Source organism: Nicotiana sylvestris, chromosome 2, assembly GCF_000393655.2.
Source record: "Nicotiana sylvestris chromosome 2, ASM39365v2, whole genome shotgun sequence".
Lineage (NCBI taxonomy): Eukaryota > Viridiplantae > Streptophyta > Magnoliopsida > Solanales > Solanaceae > Nicotiana > Nicotiana sylvestris.
Genome location: NC_091058.1, coordinates 215,530,108 through 215,552,655, shown reverse-complemented (window position 1 = coordinate 215,552,655; position 22,548 = coordinate 215,530,108). Strand labels below are relative to the sequence as shown.

Here is a 22,548-nt window from a genome sequence, read left to right as displayed (position 1 = left end):
TAAAGTCGAAAGAAAACGATAAAAATATTTTTTTTTGTTGGTAGTGTATCAATTCCCCCTTGGTTTTTCTTTGGATCGCGGTTCTTTTTCAAACATTTCGTTTGAACCAGGTTTAGTTAGTTTTATTTTTTTAGAGAAAGTTGGAAACCTTGTGTTATGGGTTAAAATGAAAACAAGTTCTCTTGACTTCGTTACGCCTTTAGAATAGTGAGTGCTTTAATATGACGCTTAGGCTCAGTTTTTGACTCTTGTATATGTGCTTTAAATTGTATGTTCTTAACTTGCTTAACTGTTTTGACTAGAGTGTCTTGATGATCCAATCTTGAGTGAGTCATGTACCATGTGCGTGTGAGGTTTGTTGTATTCTGTGCATTGCATTTGATGTCTAGAACTTGCCCCGTGTGTTTGAAAAGCGAATTAGTAATTTTGTTCAATTTAGGAAATGACATAGGCATTTTTTTATTGAGCCAGTGATATGCTTTTACTACCTAATTATTATGTATCTTAGTAAACCCTCTTTGAGCCTGTAATCCTATTTTGTTGGCAACCACATTACAAGCCTTTAACCATCTATTTGAATCATTTACCTCCTATGAGCACTTAAAATTATTATGAACTTTGTAAAAGTTGAAGTATGAGGTGGTTGGTTTGGGTTTTGAGTGGAACTAGTGAAATAAAGAGAAGGGTGCAATGTTTTGAAAAAAGTAAGAGTCACCTGTACTGGAATAAAGAGAGTTGTATTGTTGTGAAAATAGTGATGACTCTTGATGTAAAGGTGCTTAAATAGTTGGGAGTTAATGTATATTGATGTGAAGGTGGAGTTATGGTTTGACATAAGTGGGGTTTCAATTGCTAAATGTATGTATTAAAGTGCTTAGAGAGGTATAGTCAATCTTACATCCAAATATATCCTACCCATCTCGCAGCCTACATTACAATCAGTTAAAAGTCCTACTTGATCATTGACTGAATGAGCTCAATTAGTAGAGTAGTACACTACGGGAAAGCCTATGGTGCATCTTTTGTGGCACATGAATGTCGTTTCTGAGAGTGAGTGAATTCTTTCTATCTTGATTTTCTAATTATTCTTGAATTTTATTGAATGTGGAACTATTCTCTTTTGTTTTGGGAGGGAACTTGATTTATGAAGGAAAGGTAATTTTTGACCTCCGTGTTAGAGTAAGTGAGTAGGTTGTGAAAAATGCATGGTACTTGTGAGTCAATTCTTGAGGTGAAGATGTTACACTATTGTGCTTAGTCTATTTTAAATATTCTTAGTGTGATGAGTTAGGAAAGTCGCTTAGAGAGGTTGAGCTATGTAAAGTGTGGTTTGATTGCTCGAGGACGACAATGGTTTAAGTGTATGGTGTTGATGGTAGGCTATAACTATGTATTTTGGCCACTATTTGCACTCTAATTTGCTGCACTTTACTGATGTTTGAGTATAAAATGGTAGTAAATTGCTATGACTGAGTACTTTATGCTTTGAAGGAGCAATTTCGGGCTACAATGAGGTTAGGGAGCATTTTTGAACTAATATGGAGAGTTGAAGGCCAAGTAAAAGCTTATAGAGTAAATTGAGAGTTCGTTCGATGATCAAAGGAAGTTAGCACACTCAAAAAGAAGAATGAAGAATAGTGCATAAGATTGCCCATGTGTGCGGCAGCGCACTGGGCCGCGCAAGCCAAGCAGAAACTGGCCAAAGTGCGCGGCCAGATGCATGGTCACCTGTCCAGGTACGCGGCCGCACACATCCCTTCGAGAAAATAATATTCTAGGGCTAAAATTTTAATTACGGAGGCGACTTCCATTGACCTATATGAAGCCCAGCTCGTCAAAAAAGAGGGTATCTTGGATTTTAGGAGAATTTTGAAGGCAAGAACAAGCAAAGAGCAAGACGGAAGATTCGAAAACAAGTTTTTATCTTTCTTCTTCTTCCCTTTTTCTATTATTGGTGATGAATTTTTATATTGTAATTGTGAAAACAATTATGAGTAGCTAAACTCTTTATTCTAGGGTTTGATGAACCTCTTGGAGGATGAATTTTTGTTGCGTTTAATATAAACTTGCCATTGGATTTTCTCTACTTGTTCAACTACGTGATTATTGTAGTTGATTGAAGGGACCTCAATCGGCTATGCCTATTTAGTGTGTATTACTTGGAAAAGAGTACATATTTTGGTAGTTGTTGAACAACATCACTCCTAACGTATATGAGGGATCAATACGGAGGGTTTAATGCGGGATTAGGAATAACAAAATATTGGTGTGATCTTAGTGAGCGGTAAACTAGTGCAAGCTAGCATAGTTCGGAAGAATACGTTCAGTAAATTGTTGTATTTGCTCGGAAGAGAATTACGACACCTAAAGTGCTCACGAACGGTAGAGAATATCTAGGCAAATTTATAGAAGACGTAACAGGGAGGGTTCCGATAAGAGGGAAAATCGTAACCCTAGACCTTTCCAATCTTGTCTACAACATTTGCTTTGTTAGTAGTAAAATTACAACTTTTTAATTACCCAGTTGTAACTTAGTAAACACTCAACTCATTATTCAATATTTTTGGAAGTTGATTACTTGATTTCTTGCGAGACTAGCAGTTACGATTAGTACATTAATTCCCTGTGGGATTCGATTCTGGACTTGTAAACCGGATTATATTTACAACGACCGCTTAGTCCTTTTTATAAGGCATAGTTGGGCATGATCACACACTTATTATAATATCATATACAAAAATTGAGTTTCGTTTCCTATGAACTTCAACTCATGAAAAACATCACTTGTCTGCATATATAACTTATTTCAGACGTATATATGAGTTATGACCCTCTTGACAGTTTGGTGTCCCTTCCATAAGCAAATAAAGTAACTGTTTTAGACCCCACATTTTTTCGGGTGCCATTTTTTGTTATACCTAATAGGTTGTGTATAAGTTTAAAAAAAAGTTATTTGAAGTGAAAATATTTGATTTTCTTTGTTTAACAACTATAGAGAAGAAGGATTTGCAACTGCTATAATTTCTACCAAGGAAATTGCACTTCAAATGAATATCGAACTCGAATTTCGTAAGAAACGTGTGATATATAGGAAGTAACAATTTGATGAGAATATTAATAATGAAATCTCAAAATCTTTCGAAGAGTCCTTTAGAGGACAAGTTATTCACATTTCATTTGATGGTCAGAGGCAAATTGAAAGCTAAGAAGTAGGAATTCTAAAGATTCCCCGGGGGAAAAATAGAGATGTCTCCTATGTTGATTACTTTAATACATAGTAGACAAGGCTATTTTTTCACTTCAAAATAGATTTGAACAATTCAAAGTATATGAAAATATTTTTGGTTTTCTATTTAGCAGTAAAAACCAAGATCACTAGATGATGAAAATTTGAAAAAATATTGCCTTAATATTGAATGTTCCTTAAAGCATAATAATCAATTTGATATTGATGGTTTAGATTAATTTTCTGAATAGAAAGTATTAAAGAAAATAGTACAATTAGAAGGTAGCCGTTTAATTGATACACTCAATCAAATAAAAAGATTTGATTCTTTTTCAAATGCCTATATTGCTTATGGAATAATGTTAAATAACTCTTGTTACCGTTGCTTAAGTGGAAAGAAGTAAAAAATCTTGGCAACTCTCGCGTTTTCCTCCTGTTTTATCTAATTGGTTCATTTTATTTATTTATTTTGGGAACAACATCTCTCTGTTCCGAGATACCACATTAGCCCTATCACCACTAATCCTAGGTTATCAGGGGACGTTAGGCATCAGAATTCAAAGAGTTCTTTTCAAAATTAATTGATAAAATAAAACCAACAATGTCTTAAGAAAGGTTAAATTGATTAACTATATTGTCAATTGAGCCATACTTATTACTAGGAGTTATTGATTATAAGAAAAATTTTAATAGCTTTGTATCTAAGAATAGAAAAATAGAATTTAAATAAATAATTAATTAAAAAAATTAAAGCCCTCGTAAAGTTTGGCTTTAGCCACAAAATTCGTCGTGCCGCCCCTGTGTGACACTTGGCAGCTTGTTATTCAAACCAGAATTTCGGTTTGTTTATGATATTATTTTGGCTTGTGGCCACTGTTTTGTTTCTTCAGTTTAAGCAAAATAAAAACAAACGCTTATATGGTGCTTAGGGGTGCTTATCGAGCGGATCGAGCGAATAATTACGCTCAATGGTTCGGCTTATCGATTATCGGATTATCAATGTAATAATCCGCTAGCCATCCAATAAGATAACCGGCAGATTGGTATCGGATTAACGATTATCAGGCGGTTATCGGGCGGTCTATCGGTTAAAGCAAATAGATTTTTTTACCAAATGGGCAAATGCATAGTTCAAACTATTTCTGTTAGTTTTTGAACAATCAATACCATTAGCATTGTTATCCACGAAACAAATAGAAAACCCCGCGTATAGACAAACTTCAGATGCTTATTGTAAGTGAAGTAATGAAACAAATCTCACTTAAGTAAAATGGCCTGAGAGGAATTCAATTCACGTCCACTCATAATTCATGAGAAGCCAGAGACGACTGCCATTAGCAATAGACAATTCTATCATTCTATGTACAATTACTTATGCAACAATGTAGTAACAAGTTTATATACTTAGGGATAAAAGTATAAATATAAATATTCTTAACGAGTTAACGGTTTACCTGATAAGAAAATCGTTAAACCGGTAATTATAAAATCTCAATCCGTTCACTATTCATTACCCCAATAAACGATACCAATAAGCCAATAAGTCATCAATTTTGTTCGCTTAAGGATTTCGGTTCGGTTTTGAATAGCCCTAATGGTGCTCCTCCTCCTTTCTCATATTAGAAGGTTATTACAACAACAAAACTACCAAGTTCCAAAAATGTTGGGATCGTATTATACTCTGAGGATTCATCATGAAATTGACTAGTTTTACATTGGCTATCTGCCTACAACTTCTTCATCTAGGCTTAAGACTGACAATGTAAGCAAGCTCAAATAGGGAAGGTTATCGTATCTCATACACATGGTACGTGAGAATCACAGTTTGCATGTGCTTACTGTATTCACAATCTATGCACAAACAAACTGATCAGCAAGTTGCGTATACTTCACATACAAATACTATAATAATGTGCTATAGCTTGTTTGAGTCTAATGAATGCCTTCATAATCAATGTGCTATAGTCATTTTCGTTTAGCTTCTGTGCACTGACAGTGTATAAAGTTTTACGTCGTCAAGTTAAGATGACCTACATCAATATGTAGCTCTCGACAATAAGGCTGACGAAAAGCAAAAACCTGCTATAACTAGCTAAAGTGAACTGATAGTGTAAAAATCAATTATATTATCAGTCGATATAAGTTAAATCCTAATCAAGATCAATGCACTTTGCAGAAAATGACCATGCAAATTAATTGGTTGACTCTCCATTAATGTACCATAAACAATTATTTTACTAAGTGCTATTCTTCTCTATTACTTAAGCTGCCTCTGAATACTTTGTTATATATAGTACTAGTATCAAGTAGTACATTTCACATTCACCATTTAGTTTAGAGATCTAACTCATGGATAACAATATTTCTAAGCTTTTCATGGCTTATTACAGCCTTTCTTTCACTCTAATACTACTTGTTCTGTTTTCATTTTCTCAATCTTCTGCTGCTGATATTCTTCCAATTATCAACCCTGTCTCTCCTTACACCATTTGCAAGTTCACTCCCTTTCCTAATTTCTGTAAATCCATGCTCCCAACAACTGAGAATGTCACATCCAATACTAATGTCTATGACTACGGTCGATTTTCTGTTCATAAATCCTTATCTTCAGCTCATAAGTTCCTTTCCCTGATTCACAAATACCTTAGAAAATCCAAAAGTTTAACACTTACCGCCACTCGCGCTTTAGAAGATTGTCAAGTTTTGGCTGAGCTAAACATTGACTATCTATCAAGCACTTTCAAGACTGTTAATGAAACTTGCAAGATTTTACCAATCTTGGAAGCAGAGGATGTGCAAACTTTGCTAAGTGCTATTTTGACAAATACACAAACTTGTTTAGATGGTCTCCAAGAAACTGATTTTCCTTGGAGTTTGAGAAATGGCATTTTAACCCCTCTCATAGATGACAAAAAGCTTTATAGTGTTTCTTTAGCTTTGTTCATAAAAGGGTGGGTTCCCAACAAGAAAAAAAGATCCAAATCTCACCCAATTAGCCAAAAGCAGTCAGCTTTCAGAAATGGCCATTTGCCTTTGAAAATGTCTGCAAGAAACAGGGAGATATTTGAGAGCATCAGCAGGAGAAAGCTGCTCCAGCAGCAAGATGATGATCAGGCTTTGGTGAGTTATATATATATATATATGACAGTATAAATTTTTTGTATACCATCAGTATATGTTCGGTTATTGTAGGTTATACATCTATTTTCCACGTCACAATACTAGACTAGATAAGGAGAGCTATCCTACAACATTATGCATATACATCTACAAATCTTTAGCTACAAATATGAAGATTGTGGTTAGTACCTAACAATAGTAAATCAAATGATTTCATGGCTATTATAAATTGGCGAAGCTGATTCCTCGTTCATGCTATAGTCAAATAATTTCCTAAATAGCAAAAAAATTATTGCTTATGAATAAAATTCCTAGCTAATCATAAGTTCTTTCCATATATTTACTTTAACAATAGTAAAAGTTACAAATTGACACAAAATGTTGTAGCCACTGAAGCTAATTCTCTATTTGAACTTGGAGCAGGAAGATGATGACCAGGTTTTGGTGAGTGACATTGTGATTGTAAACCAAGATGGAAGTGGGAATTTTAGCACCATAAATGAAGCTGTGGCTGTTGCTCCAAACAAAACTGATAGTACTACAGGCTACTTTCTCGTATATATCGGTGCTGGTGTGTATGAGGAGTATGTTCACATTTCCAAGAACAAGAAGTATTTGATGATGATTGGTGATGGTATCAACCAAACAATTATCACAGGAAATCATAGCTATGGTGTTGATAACTTCACAACATATAATTCTTCTACATTTGGTCAGTACCTCCTTTACTCCTATCTTGTTTTAGAAACAATAAGAAACTTTGAGCTTAATTAATATACACAGATAGTGCAAAGAATCTTTATAGTAGTTGTGCAATTGAACCGGTTATAGCAGGTGATGAGTTTAACTTCTATATGCTAACACTGTATAAGAATTTATACACTTCAGGTCCCCTAAAGGATAATTTCATGTAACCATCCATAAAAAGTGAGATTAGTAACCTTTAAAATGAGAAGATTATGTGCTGCAACATGTCAAAATACATTGATAGTAAATATTCTCCACAATATCAGTGGATTTAATTAAGTTAAAAGATAGAGTAATAACTTGTTATATCAGGATAATTTAAACTGATGGTGAAAAAATTCTTTACACTAGCAGCGTATATAACCTAAATCTTATGTTTACGTTTTGTGCAATGATAGTATAAAAATTTATACAGTTAGTTCACTCATAAGGTAACTATGGTCAAGTTCCTATGATAAGCATTAGCCGACATAACCTGATAATTAAAATCCCGACTAAAATAAAACCTGACAATTAAAATCGTGACTAACTTACGATCACATGTTAAATTACTGATCGTGCAAATATCTTGATGTTGTCAGTGCACATAATTTAAATTGATATATCAACTTGGGCAACAAGATCAACTTTCAGAACAGGAAATGGAGATCCATCTATTTATTTGACTGAACCTAGTCCCGAGAAAGAAACGGTTATCTTACAATGTCTAACCTTTTTTCTGCAGCAGCGCACGGCCAAGGATTTGTAGCAGTTAACATTACATTCCAAAACACAGCAGGAGCAATCAACCACCAAGCAGTTGCAGTCCGAAATAGTGCAGATTTATCCGCTTTCTACAGCTGCAGCTTCGAGGGGTACCAAGACACACTATATGTGCACTCCCTCAGACAATTTTACAGAGAGTGCGACATTTATGGCACAGTAGATTTCATATTTGGTAACGCTGCTGCTGTTTTTCAAAACTGTAACTTATATCCAAAACTCCCTTTAGAAAATCAGTTCAATGCAATAACAGCACAAGGCAGAACAGATCCAAACCAAAACACAGGAATATCAATTCAAAATTGCACCATAAATCCAGCAGATGACTTGAGATTTAGCAACAGTAGTACACAAACATATCTTGGTAGGCCTTGGAAGGAGTACTCGAGGACTATTTATGCGCAAAATTTTATCGATGGATTTATTAATCCATTAGGTTGGAAAGAATGGTCAGGGGATTTTGCACTTAATACAAGTTATTATGCAGAGTTTAATAACACAGGACCAGGTTCTAACACTAGTGATAGAGTCACTTGGCCTGGTTTTCATGTTATCGATGCTACTGATGCCGCTAATTTCACAGTTTCTGAATTTCTACTTGGAGAGGATTGGTTGCCACGGACTGGAGTGCCATACTTTGATAGTTTATTAGAAGCATGATCAACAACAATGTCTCAGTCCCAAAAAAATTGGGATCGTTATATGAACATGATCAGCATCAATTTATTCCTCCCTCAACCCCTAGTCTTTTTCTTTACTTTATATTTGTAAGAATTACCTAGATTCTGACTAATTTGGTATCGAGGCGAAGTTAATTGATATTATTTGAATTAATAAGCTGCACTGTAAACAGAATTCTCAATGAACAACTTAAAAATTTATAGTTAAATGTGAATTCTTTTTTCTTTTCCTTTGCTGATCTATTTAAAGAAGGTAGGATGTACGCAGCCTTACCCTTACCCTGGAAGGGCAAAGTCACTGTTTCCGGAAGACCCTCGGCTAAAGAAAAGATGGAAGATGCTCTGATAGCAAGTAGTAATAATACACGATATTTATAAAACTAAAACCAAGATAGCAAATGAGAAGATGAAAGAAGTACTGATCACAAGTAATAATAGTGCAAGATATATAGTGATATCAAACTAAAGAGATATTGATGGCAAGTACTAACAATACAAGATATGCGGAAATAGCAAACTAAGGGTAACGGGGATACCAAACTAACACTAATGCTATTGAACTAAGGAAGACAAAGGGAAACGCTCAACTACATACTATTGTCGTTTGTCACCTTCTAAGAACCACAAAGTAGACCAGAACAGGGTACTCTATTTTGTTACCACTTAAACACGCGCTCTTGACTAGAGCAGAATAGAGACGAAAGATTCATATAATAGACCTCAACTAGTATCTGGTTGAAACATAGTTGATTGACTGATTGAATAATCATCTCATTCAGGCTTCCCGTTCTTTTTATTTCTTAGAAGTGCTCCATTTCAGTCCATTTGATTCTTCCATAGCGGACAATTAACAGTAGTCACGAAAAGTCCAGAAAACTGAATTTCTTTAGAATAAGCTTTGAAGTTAAAGATACATAATATTTGCTACTAGTAGGCAAATGATCTTCAAACCCCAGGAGTAGCCTTTTATTCTGATTTCCAAACTTAAAAAACACTTAGTAAGATTGCGAGGGTACCCGTGATAAAACAAGCACATCAGAACTTCTGGATAAAGTCATAAATGTGGTCATTAATTTCTTCTGGTCTTTCTTCATTGATGAAGTGTCCAACTCCTTCCATGATAACTACTTCCTGCAAAAATGGCACCATCTTTTGGAAGCCACCTTTGTGGATATATTCCTTTACACCAGGTGTATTGTAAGTTAGGTCAAGATCCCCTACGATAAACTTAACCGGGACCTTTATTTGCATCCCTGTCCATGGCGCGGTCAGCTCCCAGTTTCTGCAACAATTAAAAGCAAAACATTAATAAAATGGCCACACAAACAGCTAACACCATATATAATCGTATCTGCAGCAAACTTAAGAGTTTCAGAGTCAAAGCAACTAGAGGAGGATCCAGAATATTCAACCTATAATGTACTCAGCACCAAACACAACGTACTTTTGAAATTGCGGGTTCAAAATTAATATTTTTTGAAAATTTTGTGGTTCTACGCATATATCTCTATGTTGTCTGTTGAAAATACTGGGTTCAGTTGAAGTCACTATATTAGGCTGCATCTGCCTCTTAAAGCAACATTGCTTATGAACTGGTGTCAGACATATAACAATTAAGTTGATCAATGATAGCAGATCAATAAATCAACTAATTAAGGATGTCATTTTTTTGTGCCATCTCTAAACATCTCTCTGTTAAGAACCAGCATCACATATGCAGCACAATTCTTGGTTCATGTAAGCACCAATTCTACACAATATATAAGAACAAAATAACCTAAGTGTTCATGGAGAAATAGCTCATTTGGTGAAGAAAGTGACAAGGCAACTCACAGGTCCATAGCGCGATAATAGTTTAATCCACCAGTAAAACCTTTCTGGCTGAACTTATTTGCGTAGTAGTCGATATCCTCTTCTGACAACCAAGATGGCAATTTGATTGGAGTATGACTTGAACCCCCAAATCCTTTCTCTTTAGATACACGAAGGGGGGCTGGATTACGAGATATTAAGAACTTTGCGATTAGTCTCGCAGTATCAACACGAGCAAACTCCTCTTCCACCTGTCCATATTCCTAAGAAAACAAAAAAATTCAAAATTATGTCTTCAGCAACGATTATAAAATGATGTATTTTTTCTTCTTTGATAAGCCAATAATGATTAAATGACGTCTTCAGCATGAAGAAAGGATTCACATTAGCACCTCATAAACACTGCAATTTCATCAAATTTGCCTATCTTTTGCCTAATACTAAATTCTAGCATAAGAACCCTATTCACAATAAAAGCCAACTACAACTCTGTAGCTACAATGTTGAAAAATCAGAATTGTCATGTCAATGAGATGAGGGTAACTAAGTAATATTCTGAAACAGCCTAAAGAAATATTAAGATCATTTCTTTCCTAGGGGAAGCAATCTCATTTGTTATCCAACAGGCTTTAAGGGAAATAAGAGATGTTAGATAATAAATAGAATAAAAGAGAAACATCAGATTTCACTGATGTTGGGCATCACAAAACAAAAGAACAAACCAACCATAAAAAAGATAATGAAGCGGATCCTAAAAAATAAGTAACCAAAATGAACATCAGTATTCACAAAACCAGAAGCCGAATATCATCACAACTAAGAACAACTATATCAATGGTGTAAAAAAAACAGAAGCGCTAAGAGCAATACAACTATATCAATGGTGTAAAAAAACAGAAGGGCCAACAGCAATACAACTATATCAATGGTATTAAAAAACAGAAGGGCTAAGAGCAATACAACTATATTAATGGTGTAAAAAAAAAAGAAGGGCTAAGAGCAATCCCGGCGATATAAATTCACATTGGAAGAACCCAAGCACATGCTAACCAGTGTAAGAGCGGATAATGCTCTAGCATGCAAACCACAAAATGACATGGTCAAGATGTATCTTTTCCGTTTTTCTATTTTGATATCAAACATAAGTGCACGACATAGGAATACAATGAATATGGAGTAAGCAATCGACATGTCAATGAATACAATACCATCCGTCACAATATTTAGTAAGTAAGAAACTCTATAAGAAATGTTTATAAGAAAGCCGGATGGTGAAAACTGGGAGTCTGCGGACATCATACCAACATTAGACTCTGCCAATAACCAGTAGGATCTGTGATTTGCCAACAAATTCTTTTAACAGAATAAAATAATGACATTCACTAGCTTCGCTTACGCCATGGCAAGTACCGTACTAAGTTTTGCGCAGAGTGCATTCTAACAAATTTTCTTACTCATGGTCTATCCACCCAAAAGTTTACTGCTTTTGGACTAATAACCAAGCAATAGTACAGCAGTCACAAAATCCAAGGAATGTAAGTCGATTTAAATAGAGAAATGATACACCAGCTTGGATAGCGAACGCCAAATACAGGGACTTGAATCCCAAAACTCATTTCGATCACAACCAATGCAATATGAACACCCAAGTCCAGCAAAATCATTCAAACAGAGAAATTGAAAGTGATTGTATCACAAAAATCCTGACTTTATCCCTAGTGCAGCAAGGAAGATTATACAACAATCAACATTAATCAACTTCTCAAAATCCCAAAATAATTGGAGTTAGCCATATAGATCATTTGTATTCTATACAGAGAATTCGTTAAAGTTGGACTATTCTTAAGCTCGCTGTCAATCTATGGAAACCATCCTCTTCTATCCAAATTTGGAACCAGATATACTTTGTGAAGCATCACATGGGAAGAGTTAAAAATATCATTGAACAATAACTAAACCTCAATCCATTTCCACATTATTTGTACCTATTGGAGGATCATATAACAGTTAAAAGAAAACAAAATAGGAGAGGAAGGTGAACCTGAAATCTGCAAATATAGTAATCATCCCCGAGAACAGCACGCATAGATTCAATAGGCTTTCTCTTCGGATGCCTAGGGTGGAAGACGACGCTCATGTTAACCAGTGCCTTGATCCTATCAGGTCGAAGAAGGCATAAGTACCAAGCTATAATAGCACCCCAGTCATGTCCAACAAGGAACACCTGAATAATCATAAGCAAATCCAGCATGTAAGTAATAATGTGCTTCCAGTATTTTAACTCGAAATATATATATGTATATTCAAAATTCTAAACAAAAAGCTTTGTAAATCTGTATATATATTAAGTGGCGCATCCACTGTCTATATATTAGCTGGACACCATCATCTCTGGATCCTAGATTAGCGTCTGATTACTCGAACTACTATTAGGTACATAGAAAGTCTAAGAAGGCTCTATTTGTATGATATTAAGTGCTCCATATTAAATTCTAGATACGTCGCTAGCCTGATCGAGACCCAAGTACCAAAAAGGGCAACAATTATGAAGAAGGACAAATTCATACAGGTAAATTCAACATTTAAGTAGCAGATGCAATGATGCACTTGCATTCACTGCTTGAAACTCGAACCATTAACTGATGCATCCCCAATCTATATATTATAAGTTGTGCACCACTATCTTCAGATTCTAGATTGGCCACCAGTTGAACTATCTATATGTATACAGAAAATTTAAACAAAATGTTTACATGTAATATTTAACTTTTGTACGCTGACAACGCACAATATTTTTTTAAACTATCAGGTTAAGACGACCTGCAACAAATGTTATATCGATTTAAATACTGATAGTACAAAAGTTATTTATACCGACAATATATATAAGTTAAATCCAATGGAGTATTAAATAGTGCATAACTGTCTACATATTAAGTGGTGCATACATTAAATTATACATTCGCCTCTAACACAGGTTAATATGAACTATATATATTTATAAAGAAAATTCAAACAATTTTTATATGTGTAACAATAAAGAATTCAACTTTTGCACACTAACAATGAGTAGTTTTTTACACTATCAGGTTAAGATGACTTATAAGAACATATAATTGTCTATAATAATCCTAATTTAATATAGCAAATAAATTAGCTGATACTCTGATAGTGCAAAATTATTTATACTGTCAGCATATATAAGCTGAACTCAATATTAAATGGCTCCATACTTTAAATTCTAGATTCGGCTCTGACCTGATCGAGACCCAAAGTATCAAGAAGGGCAATAAGGTCACCAACGATATGGAAAACCGTATAACTAGAAGGAGAAGGAGGCGCATCTGTGTCGCCATAGCCACGTAGGTCAGGAGCTATTGCACGGTAACCTCTGGAAGAGAGAGAAATCAATTGGTGGCGCCACGTGTACCAGAGCTCAGGGAATCCATGGAGGAATAATATTGCTGTTGGACCTTCACCAATTTCAGCTATGTGCATATTTATGCCGTTTACACTGAGATTCTTGTGCTGTATTTTCTCCATGTTTGGTGTGTGTGTGTGTGTGTTTTTTTTTTTTTTTTTTTTTTTGTTATTGCTAGAATTGAAGAACAAAAGAGAAGGCTTTTGACTATTGAGCTCCCAGCAAATGAGAAATGGACTACTTTATTTTTTTTTTGGGATAATACATAAAATCCTCCTTGACATATAACCATATTACGAACTACAGATGTACATGGATACTTATGGGTGCTTAAGCACCCATTATTTTTAATCGGATTTAGTAAATTTGCATAGACAATTATAAAAATAGTTAGATAAATATAGAGTGAGCACCTATAACTAAACTTATTTTTCCTCTTCTTTCGGATTTTTTATCGGCGAGCACTCGTCACTTTAAAATTCTGAATCCGCCACCGACTACACACCTTTTCTTTTCGGGGTCCTATTGCTCCCCTGAACTATTTTAAAGTAAAATTATTTAACCCTTAAAAAACTACAGCCAGATGCGTGCAAAGTGATGAAATACACGCACTTAAAATGTGTATTTCTTACTTAAAAACTTGTTTTCACCGTTTTCTCCTTCTTCCTTATTTTTCTATTTGCACACTTTCATTACCATATCCGACAAAAAGGCAAAAGCCTCATCTGAGCTCCACTATTAAACTTCTTAAAGCATTCTTTTTTCTCTTTTCTAATTTCTCAATCATTTTTCATTTCAATGGACAGAACTTGTTAGACACTAGATGTCCCTACCGATCTCTGTTTTTATCACGACTTGCCGTATACGACGAGATCTTTATTCTCCGGTGAACTGAGTTTTTAATGGATTTTATATAATACTTGTTTGATATTGTCAGATTTGGCTAGAGAACGATACTCCGACAAAGACTCTTGCTCCGGCGAAACTCCATTGTTGTTGACCGTTTTGGCTGTTCGTAGGTTCTTACTAAGTCATGATCGTTGCTCCCTCTAGTTGTAGATCTGTTTCTGTTATTAAACATAACAGCTTTTGATTTCTGTGTTGATTTTGCGTTGTATTGGATTTTTGCTCCGGCATTTCGCCGTTGAAACGATGTCCCCTTTGTTCGTGCAAGAAGAGGTTTAGAAGACGAAGGAGACTAATTAATTAGATGTAATTAATTATGTAATGTTCATTCAAAAGATGACATTTGTACCTGTTACCCAATTTTAATATTATTTTTGTAGCTTCCATTTGCCTTTAAGAGAGTGTGCACACTCTCTATGCCACGTCAGCACTTAGGTTGGTGTTTATTACACTTTAAAATAGTTCAGGGGTAATAGGACCCCCGAAAAGAAAAAATGTGTAGTTTGTAATATGGTCATAGGTCGGGGAGGATTTTATGCATTATCCTTTTTTTTAAACCTCTCCAAAAGATATATCGTGTTTTCACACTTTCCCTCCGATGTGACTCAAATATAAGATTTAACGGTCATGAGTGGTTGTACTTTTACCAATTGAGCAAGCATCATTTATCTATGTTTAAGTTCAATGTACCGTGTAAAAGATACTATGTTTTTTTACAATGATGGGTAACCTTATAAAGTGACGTAACATTGAAATGTTATTCTTGGAAGATTTATAGAGTATATAGATTTGGTTGAAATTAGGGGAAAGAGAATCCTAACGGTTATGTTGAAAAATAATTTTTAAAAGTTTAAAGTTGTATTCGGACATGAATTTTCCTTGAAAAGATATTAAAGTTTTATGAGTAAAAGAATTTTTGAAACTTGAAAAAAGAAATCAATTTTGTTTCAAAAACTAATCAATTTTCATGAACAAATAATGTTTCAATTATTTTTTTTTGAAAAAAAGTAGCCAAAATCTATGTCCAAACGGGAGCTTAATCTATAATCAAATGTCTTAAAAAATAAAATTGCCTTGTGGTTCGACCCTCCTATTACACCCCATGTATTCGTACGTGAGAGTACGTCATAAGTCAATTGATGTAAGCTCAGAAATAAGATTATATTTGGAAGCAAATAAATTAAGTTAATCATGTTACCTTGGAGGTAACAAATATTTAAGATCATAAATAGCGAGTACCAGGATGATTGAAAAACTTAGAAGCTAAACCAATTGAAGAAAATAAGTTTCGTCGAAAGTCGACAAGTTTGGAATGTTATAACATGTATTTTGGGGTGAGACTAGGGTTATTAACATGATAAGTAGGTTATACTATGAGTTATTTTAGTCGTATGATAGTCATTTTCTACTTTTTGAAGGCAAGCAAGCCGTGGAACAAAAGTTAGCAAAGGTCATCACAAGTTACATTCATAAATGTGCTGAAAATTAGGCCAAATGTAGTCGAGTTTTTCTCCAAATATACTTGAAATTATGGGGTGATCTACCTACCAAATTGAATATCTACGAGTCTAGCTTCTAACGCATTAAACCGTTTGTCAATACGACATCGGAGTAGAGATATATTCGCGTTTTTGTGAGACTGCGCCAAGCAGCTCCCTATGGGACCCACATAGGCAGTTTAGATATATGGATATATATAAGAAGCCTCAACCCCATTTTAACTCATTCTTTTACAGTATATTCAGACCCTAGACACCTAAAAACACTCTCTCAAGGTTCTCTCACATCCAAGACCCAAACAAAGGGCAAACAACACAAATCAAGTATCGGGAATCCTGTCGCGCTAGTAAGTTTCTTGTTCTTCTTATTGTTGCTGATTTTTGGGTGGTTCCAGCTCATGTGGGAGGTTGTTTTAAGTGGTTTAAATTCTTTAAAATACTCCCCCATGGTTTTTATATCAACCCTAGGTTATTTCAAGTCTTGCAAATGGATTACACCATATTTCAACATCAAAAGTTAGTTCTAGTGAAGAACAACACCTCTTTGAGACTGTGTTGTCCTTGAGGATAGCTGTGGGAGGTGTTTGGCTGTATTTTCACGTGGTTGATGTTGGTTTAGGCATGTATAATACTCTACTACATGATCTTGAAGTTGTTTGTATGTTGGTTTCATTATTTGAGCAAGATACTATAAGATAATACTTGGATTAGCTTAAGTCACTTTTATGGTGTTGTATTGCCATTGAGGGTTGTTGTGAGCTAAATTAAACTTGGATTTTAACTTGAAGCTACTGTAGGAGGTATATATATTGTGTTCTTGCATGTGCCTAAGGTTATCTTGATGTTGATTAAGTTAAATGTATGGACTAGACATGAACTAGTGAATAAAGTTGCTAATTGAGGATAGTTGAGGTTGTGGATTAATTTCATTGTTATAAATATATGGTATAAGGCTGAAATCATTGATTAATGACTTTATTATCATGTTAATGATACTGTTAAGGAAAATTAAGAAGTCTATAAGGGGTGATATAGGGTATACGGACTCCAATCGGAGCTTGCCGCTCGTCGTGAAGTAGTTGTGACTTGTTGTTGCTATATGGTGTCTTGTTATTGATATTTATATGTTGCTGGATTTCTCTGGTTGTTGTATTGGAGGAGGCCCTTGTTACAGGGGAGATGCTGTCCAGATTTACATCAACAAACTACTAGTTTAAGTTGTAGACTTAGACTTTACTCAAAAATGATTTTGAATCTCCGTATGGTATGGTAGATTGAGTTGAGTTGTTTGAAGAATAGCTTGGAATGTATTAAGGACTCAAAGGAGTTAAGGTATGTTAAGGCACTTCCTTCTTTCTTTTGGCATGATCTAAAGTGAAATGAATATGCTATTTCATAACGGATCTACTCCTAGAAACTAAGGTTGTCCATGTTGTTCTTTCCTTATAAAATTATTTTAAGCAAGTGTGTATGATCCTTGAATCCTACTGAGGTTCATATTGAGGGTATGGATGTCCATAATGTTAATCGAAGGTGCAACGACCTTAAGTCACTCCGAAAGGTTTAGAATGTGATTCCATGAGTCTAGCATGCATTATATATAGTATCTATTTTACTCTACCGAGCCGCGCTATAGTCGGCCGGGTACGAAACCTATTGTGCAACCATTGATCAGTTGGGTTTTACCGAGCTCCACGTGGTCGGGTACGATTCTACTGAGCCTTATGATGGCCGGGTACATTTTTACCGAGTCTTCTTTGAGGCCGCGTACTATATAATGATGATGATGCCCACAAAGGCGTATGTTTTTAAAAAAAGGTTTATGTATATATATGTATTATGCATTTCATGTCAGTAGCCTCCAGAGGCACTCAGATGTTACAGGTTATATCTCCCCTATCTCTTTTTACATTACTATTCTTGTTTATGTTTTCCTGCCTTACATACTCGATACTATATTCGTACTGACGTCCCTTTTGCCTGGGGACAATGCATTTCATGTCCGCAGGTCCCGATAGATAGGTTGACATTCCTCCTAGTAGGCTATCAGCTCAGCGGAAGGTGTTGGTGCACTCCACTTGCTCCGGAGTTGCCTATTTGGTCAGTATGATTTGGACATGTATTGATTGGTATGGTGGGGCCCTGTCCCAACCTTTATGATGTGTATGTACTCTTAGAGACTTGTAGACAGATGTCATATATATGAAAGATTGTATGGCCTTGTCGGCCAATGTTCAGTGTACGAGTGTTCATTTTGGTCTTATAGGGCCGTATGTCACATGTATAAGTTTGTATTACATGTTGGGTTGTCCTATGTCAAGTATGCCCTTATGTTTTATTCTGCTTATATCATGACGGCCCTTCCAGCCCATTTACCCATGATGGTATGATAAGAAAGATACATTACGTTGGTACTCGGTTAGGTAAGGCAATGGGTGCCCGTTGTGGCCCTCCAATTTGGGTCGTGACAGAAGTGGTATCAGAGCAGTTCTATCTAAGGGAGTCTACAAGCCGTGTCTAGTAGAGTCTTGTTTATGGGTGTGTTATGCACCATACTTATAAGTAGGAGGCTACAGGGCATTTAGGACTGTCATTCTTTCTTCTTACTTTAGACCGTGTTGTAAAGCTCAGTTATAAGAATTCAAACTCCTAAATTGTATTTTATTCGTAATAAAATGATATCTACATCCAGAAAGACGATTTATAAGAGATTGAATGTGACTATGGAAGAGTTGAGTCAGAGGAACTCGATTTTGCATCATGCTTACGATGAGTAAATGTAAAGTCTTCAGTAGATCATGTATGTACTAAGACGTATAAGCTTCTTGATAAGGAGCCCTAAGGAATGAATATCAATCTACCCATATGGTAAAAAGCAAGGAGAGAATCAGAAGGTAGATACAAGTTTTAACAAGTAAAAGAAGCAAGGTAAGATGGATACGAGGTACCCAACTAGTGAATATTATCGGTATTTACCATTCAGGCAGAGAAATATAAGCATTCTAAATAACTTTCAATAGTAATAGAGATATATCCAACTAGCCACACCCATCTCAGTTATGCCCTATGGGAGCTAACAAATATAGTTTAAGGGAATATAGGATATCAGGATCAAGATGGGGTTAGAGTAACCCAAAATGGTGGAATGATTGTTAGCATTAGATGAAATTTTCGAAGGATATTGCAAATGTGGTAATAGTTCTCCTTGCGAGACATCCCGATGGTGTAATCTAGAATAGTGCATTTAGATAAGAAAAATTTAGAAGATTGGCACTGGAATGCTAGAAGAGATAAATATTTACTTTTGTATGGCTCCCGTTCCTAGTAAAGAGAAAAAGTTAGGCATCCCGAAGAGCCAGTGATATGAAGCAATGGGAGCTAAAAAATGAAAGAATGTTTTGTTGAAGCTTTCATAATAACGTGATAGACAGAAATATTAGCCGGAGAATAAAAAGAGTATAAATGAAGCATTAGGAGTAAAATGCGATAAAAGGGTGATAATGGTAAATCAAATTATGGCAGGACGACAGAGTCTACAGTCAAGTGAAGGGAAAGACAAGAGGAGACATGCGTTGAAACAATAAAAGATATAAGCCATAAAGTCATATCTTCATTTCAAGAAATAAGTTGGCAACTCCAACGTGATTACCAGAAGGAAAAGGTAGACCCCGGAGTAATAGAAATCGGTATAGGCTAGTGAACAAGATACACTAAACATGAATTAGGGATCGGAAGATTTGATAATAGTCGACATCGTGAGAATTTTAGATATCACATTCCGGCAATAATAGAATGGACAATAGAAGAATAACCTTTAAAGGTCATTTAGGAATACGCTTCCCTAAAGCAATCACTATCACGCCCTTTTTTTAAACCTCATTAACCCCTCTTAAAATAATAAAAGTGATTTTTGAAGCTCAAAAGGGTTTTCCAATTAGAAAGTGACAAAATGATTGTGTTAAAAAGGATTTTCTAGAGTCGCCACCTAACATTAGGTTCCGGTGTGCCAGGACACCGTTCAAAAGCAATTTTGTCCTTTCAAAACACATGGACTTCAAAACTAAGTCTGCACCAGAAACTCGAGTAAGGGGGTTCATTTGACCCGGGGAGAAGGTGTTAGTCACTCCCCAAGTTCCGTGAAGGTCACGGTTGCGTACTCGAACTATTTGGATTTTAAAACATTCAAATTGAGGTAAAAATACACAAAAAAGAAAATAAACAATCAAAGAGGCTCGAGGTCATCCCCACCTAATAAAAGAAAGTATAACGAAAAAAGAAAAGAAAAATCCTAAACTAGCCTATTCTATGATTTCTCCACAATGCTCATCAAGACCTCCAAAATATTTACAAAGTTCTTCGGGGGCATTCCCCGGAATAAAATATCTACAAATCCTTCAGGGTATTCCCCGAATAAATTTAACTAATGGAACAACCTCTCGCCTCGAAACTAACGAAAATCTTAAGGCTTGCCTACCCAAGTGTGGCCGGCCTAAACATGATACTAGCGATCTTAAAAAAAATGATTAAATAAAGTAGTTAGATGTTTAAGGTCCAATTTTTTCTCCCTGTTCAATTTCTATATAATAGCAAATGTTTCTATTTCTATTTCTATTCAATATCAATTTCTTCTCCACGAAATTGAGGTCAAACAACAGATTAGCCATTCAACTTACATAACTAAAATCAGTTTCACATTAAGGCAAATGTTCTATTCAATAGTCAAACATCAATGAATTTGCAGAATCATATAACCACACATAAGCTTTAAAGGAACAAAACTGGGAAAGTTTGACCTCAATTTCGTGAATTCGAATCAAACGGATAGGACCTTGATAAGCGACGGACTGGCTAGAACTAGAACAGAACCTCGGACAGCCAGCGACGATGGATTCAAGCCACCTCAAATGAAACCTCGAACAGATTTCAACAAGGAACCAATAGAAACAGTCATCGAAATTCAATTGGAAAACTCGAAACTCACCGGAAAAAGATCCTAAACGAGCTTTGGATTCTTTACTGTTTTCAGCTTTTATTTTTTGTTTTCTTTCTGACCGTTTTTCTACTCTTGTATGTGTGTGTGGTGAGGTGTTTAGGGTGGTGGTGGAGGGACAGGTGAAGGGAGGTTTTTGGCGGGTTATTGTGGTTGGTATGGCGCACAACAGCAACTAAGAAAAAGAGTGAGAGAAACGAGGGGGAGAGAGAGAACGAGGGTGAGAGGCGGAGTAGTGGTTACTAGAGGTGTGGAGGATGGTGTAGTTGCTCTTGTTGGTGGCGTTGGAAGTCCAAAGATGGGGTGGGCGGCTCGGTTAGATGTGAAGAAGAAGGGGACGACTATGAGTCTTTTTGGGTGTCTTTCAATTAGGGTTCAGCTAGGTGTTTTGAGATTAGGAAGAAGAAGAAGGGTGTCTAGCGATGGGGCCTGCTGGTGTGGTGGGCGGCTGAAGGTCTCTTGTGTTCTAGGTTGAAGAAGAAAAGGATCTCATGGGTGTTGTTTTGGGTGACGGCTGGAAGGTGCCCTTAAGTCTAGGGTTTTCTTGGTTTAGGGCTTGGTTAAGAAGAAAGGTTAAAGAAGAAGGGATAATGAGTTAGGTCTTATTGGGCTTAAAAATTAGGCCAAATGACTAAAAATGGACCTCTTTCATTAAAAATGTGATAAACTAACCCAAAAACTCACTCTTCCTTCTAAAAATTAAAATTTATAAAATAAAAATATAAAACTAATCCTAATTAATTAAAACAAACAATATTATATTATGAAACTATTTTGGTATTTTTCAAGATTATGTAAAAATAAAAATTCTAGTAAAATAGTATGACTACAAAATATTAATGAAACTATGTTTCTTTTGTAATTTTTATTTTTGTGATAAAAATAAAGTAAGAGAGTCAAAATTAGTTGAAATAAGTATATTAGACCTAAACTAAGTATTTAAATGTTAAAATATGTAAAATCTTGGGGAGGGTCAAAAATTACATGTCTACAGCTGCCCCTCTTTGACTGAAAACACGTAGAGTTTTCAGACAAAGAACGACAAGACAGGTTTTTTGACCCGACCGTTATTTAAAGAGACCAAAAACTAAAAGAAAGGAAGAGAATGTGACTGAGCCCTGGTATCTGAGCTGCCTACATATCCTTGACAATAAAGGAATCAAGCCACGTGTAGTTTAGAAGTGAATGATGTGATGAAGTATACTGAGGTGGAGAGACAGTCGAGGTGCCGTTCTATCGAGGTTCCGGTCCGCGATCCTGTTATTACATCAAAATCAAAAAATAAAAAAGACTACCTAAGCCTGTCAACTATGAGTTACAAGGTTCCTATCTATAAGTCTTCTGAAGCTTGATCTTGAGTCTTGAATGGTTATTCATGCAGACTT

General features: G+C 35.5%; 2 protein-coding genes across 3 annotated transcripts; one reads left to right on the top strand and one right to left on the bottom strand.

The window, feature by feature from the left end:
• Positions 1-5,462: 5,462 nt before the first annotated feature.
• On the top strand, positions 5,463-9,111 carry LOC104222314 (probable pectinesterase/pectinesterase inhibitor 41). 2 transcript variants are annotated; one of them, XM_009773542.2, is made up of 3 exons: positions 5,463-6,346; positions 6,770-7,058; positions 7,821-9,111. In XM_009773542.2, exons 1-3 carry the CDS (start codon positions 5,576-5,578, stop codon positions 8,513-8,515), a joined length of 1,755 nt encoding a protein of 584 aa, XP_009771844.1. In that variant the 5' UTR covers positions 5,463-5,575; the 3' UTR covers positions 8,516-9,111. The 2 variants fall into 2 exon arrangements, with proteins under 2 accessions (XP_009771844.1, XP_009771843.1); XM_009773541.2 differs by having other exon boundaries at positions 7,818-9,111.
• A 156-nt stretch (positions 9,112-9,267) lies between these two features.
• LOC104222313 (epoxide hydrolase 2) lies at positions 9,268-14,028 on the bottom strand. The gene is made up of 4 exons (XM_009773540.2): positions 13,606-14,028; positions 12,389-12,571; positions 10,369-10,610; positions 9,268-9,817 (listed from the first exon to the last, which is right to left on the bottom strand). The coding sequence occupies exons 1-4, from the start codon at positions 13,888-13,890 to the stop codon at positions 9,571-9,573; spliced, it is 957 nt and encodes a 318-aa protein (XP_009771842.1). The 5' UTR covers positions 13,891-14,028; the 3' UTR covers positions 9,268-9,570.
• Between the last annotated feature and the right edge of the window lie 8,520 nt (positions 14,029-22,548).

Coding starts and splice junctions, on each gene's coding strand:
- LOC104222314 (XM_009773541.2), top strand. CDS start 5,576: ATGGATAACAATATTTCTAAGCTTTTCATGGCTTATTACAGCCTTTCT. Junction 6,347..6,769: donor AAGATGATGATCAGGCTTTG/GTGAGTTATATA, acceptor AACTTGGAGCAG/GAAGATGATGACCAGGTTTT. Junction 7,059..7,817: donor ATATAATTCTTCTACATTTG/GTCAGTACCTCC, acceptor TTTTTTCTGCAG/CAGCGCACGGCCAAGGATTT.
- LOC104222313 (XM_009773540.2), bottom strand. CDS start 13,890: ATGGAGAAAATACAGCACAAGAATCTCAGTGTAAACGGCATAAATATG. Junction 10,611..12,388: donor ACTATATTTGCAGATTTCAG/GTTCACCTTCCT, acceptor TTGTTTTCTTAG/GAATATGGACAGGTGGAAGA. Junction 9,818..10,368: donor TATTATCGCGCTATGGACCT/GTGAGTTGCCTT, acceptor TAATTGTTGCAG/AAACTGGGAGCTGACCGCGC.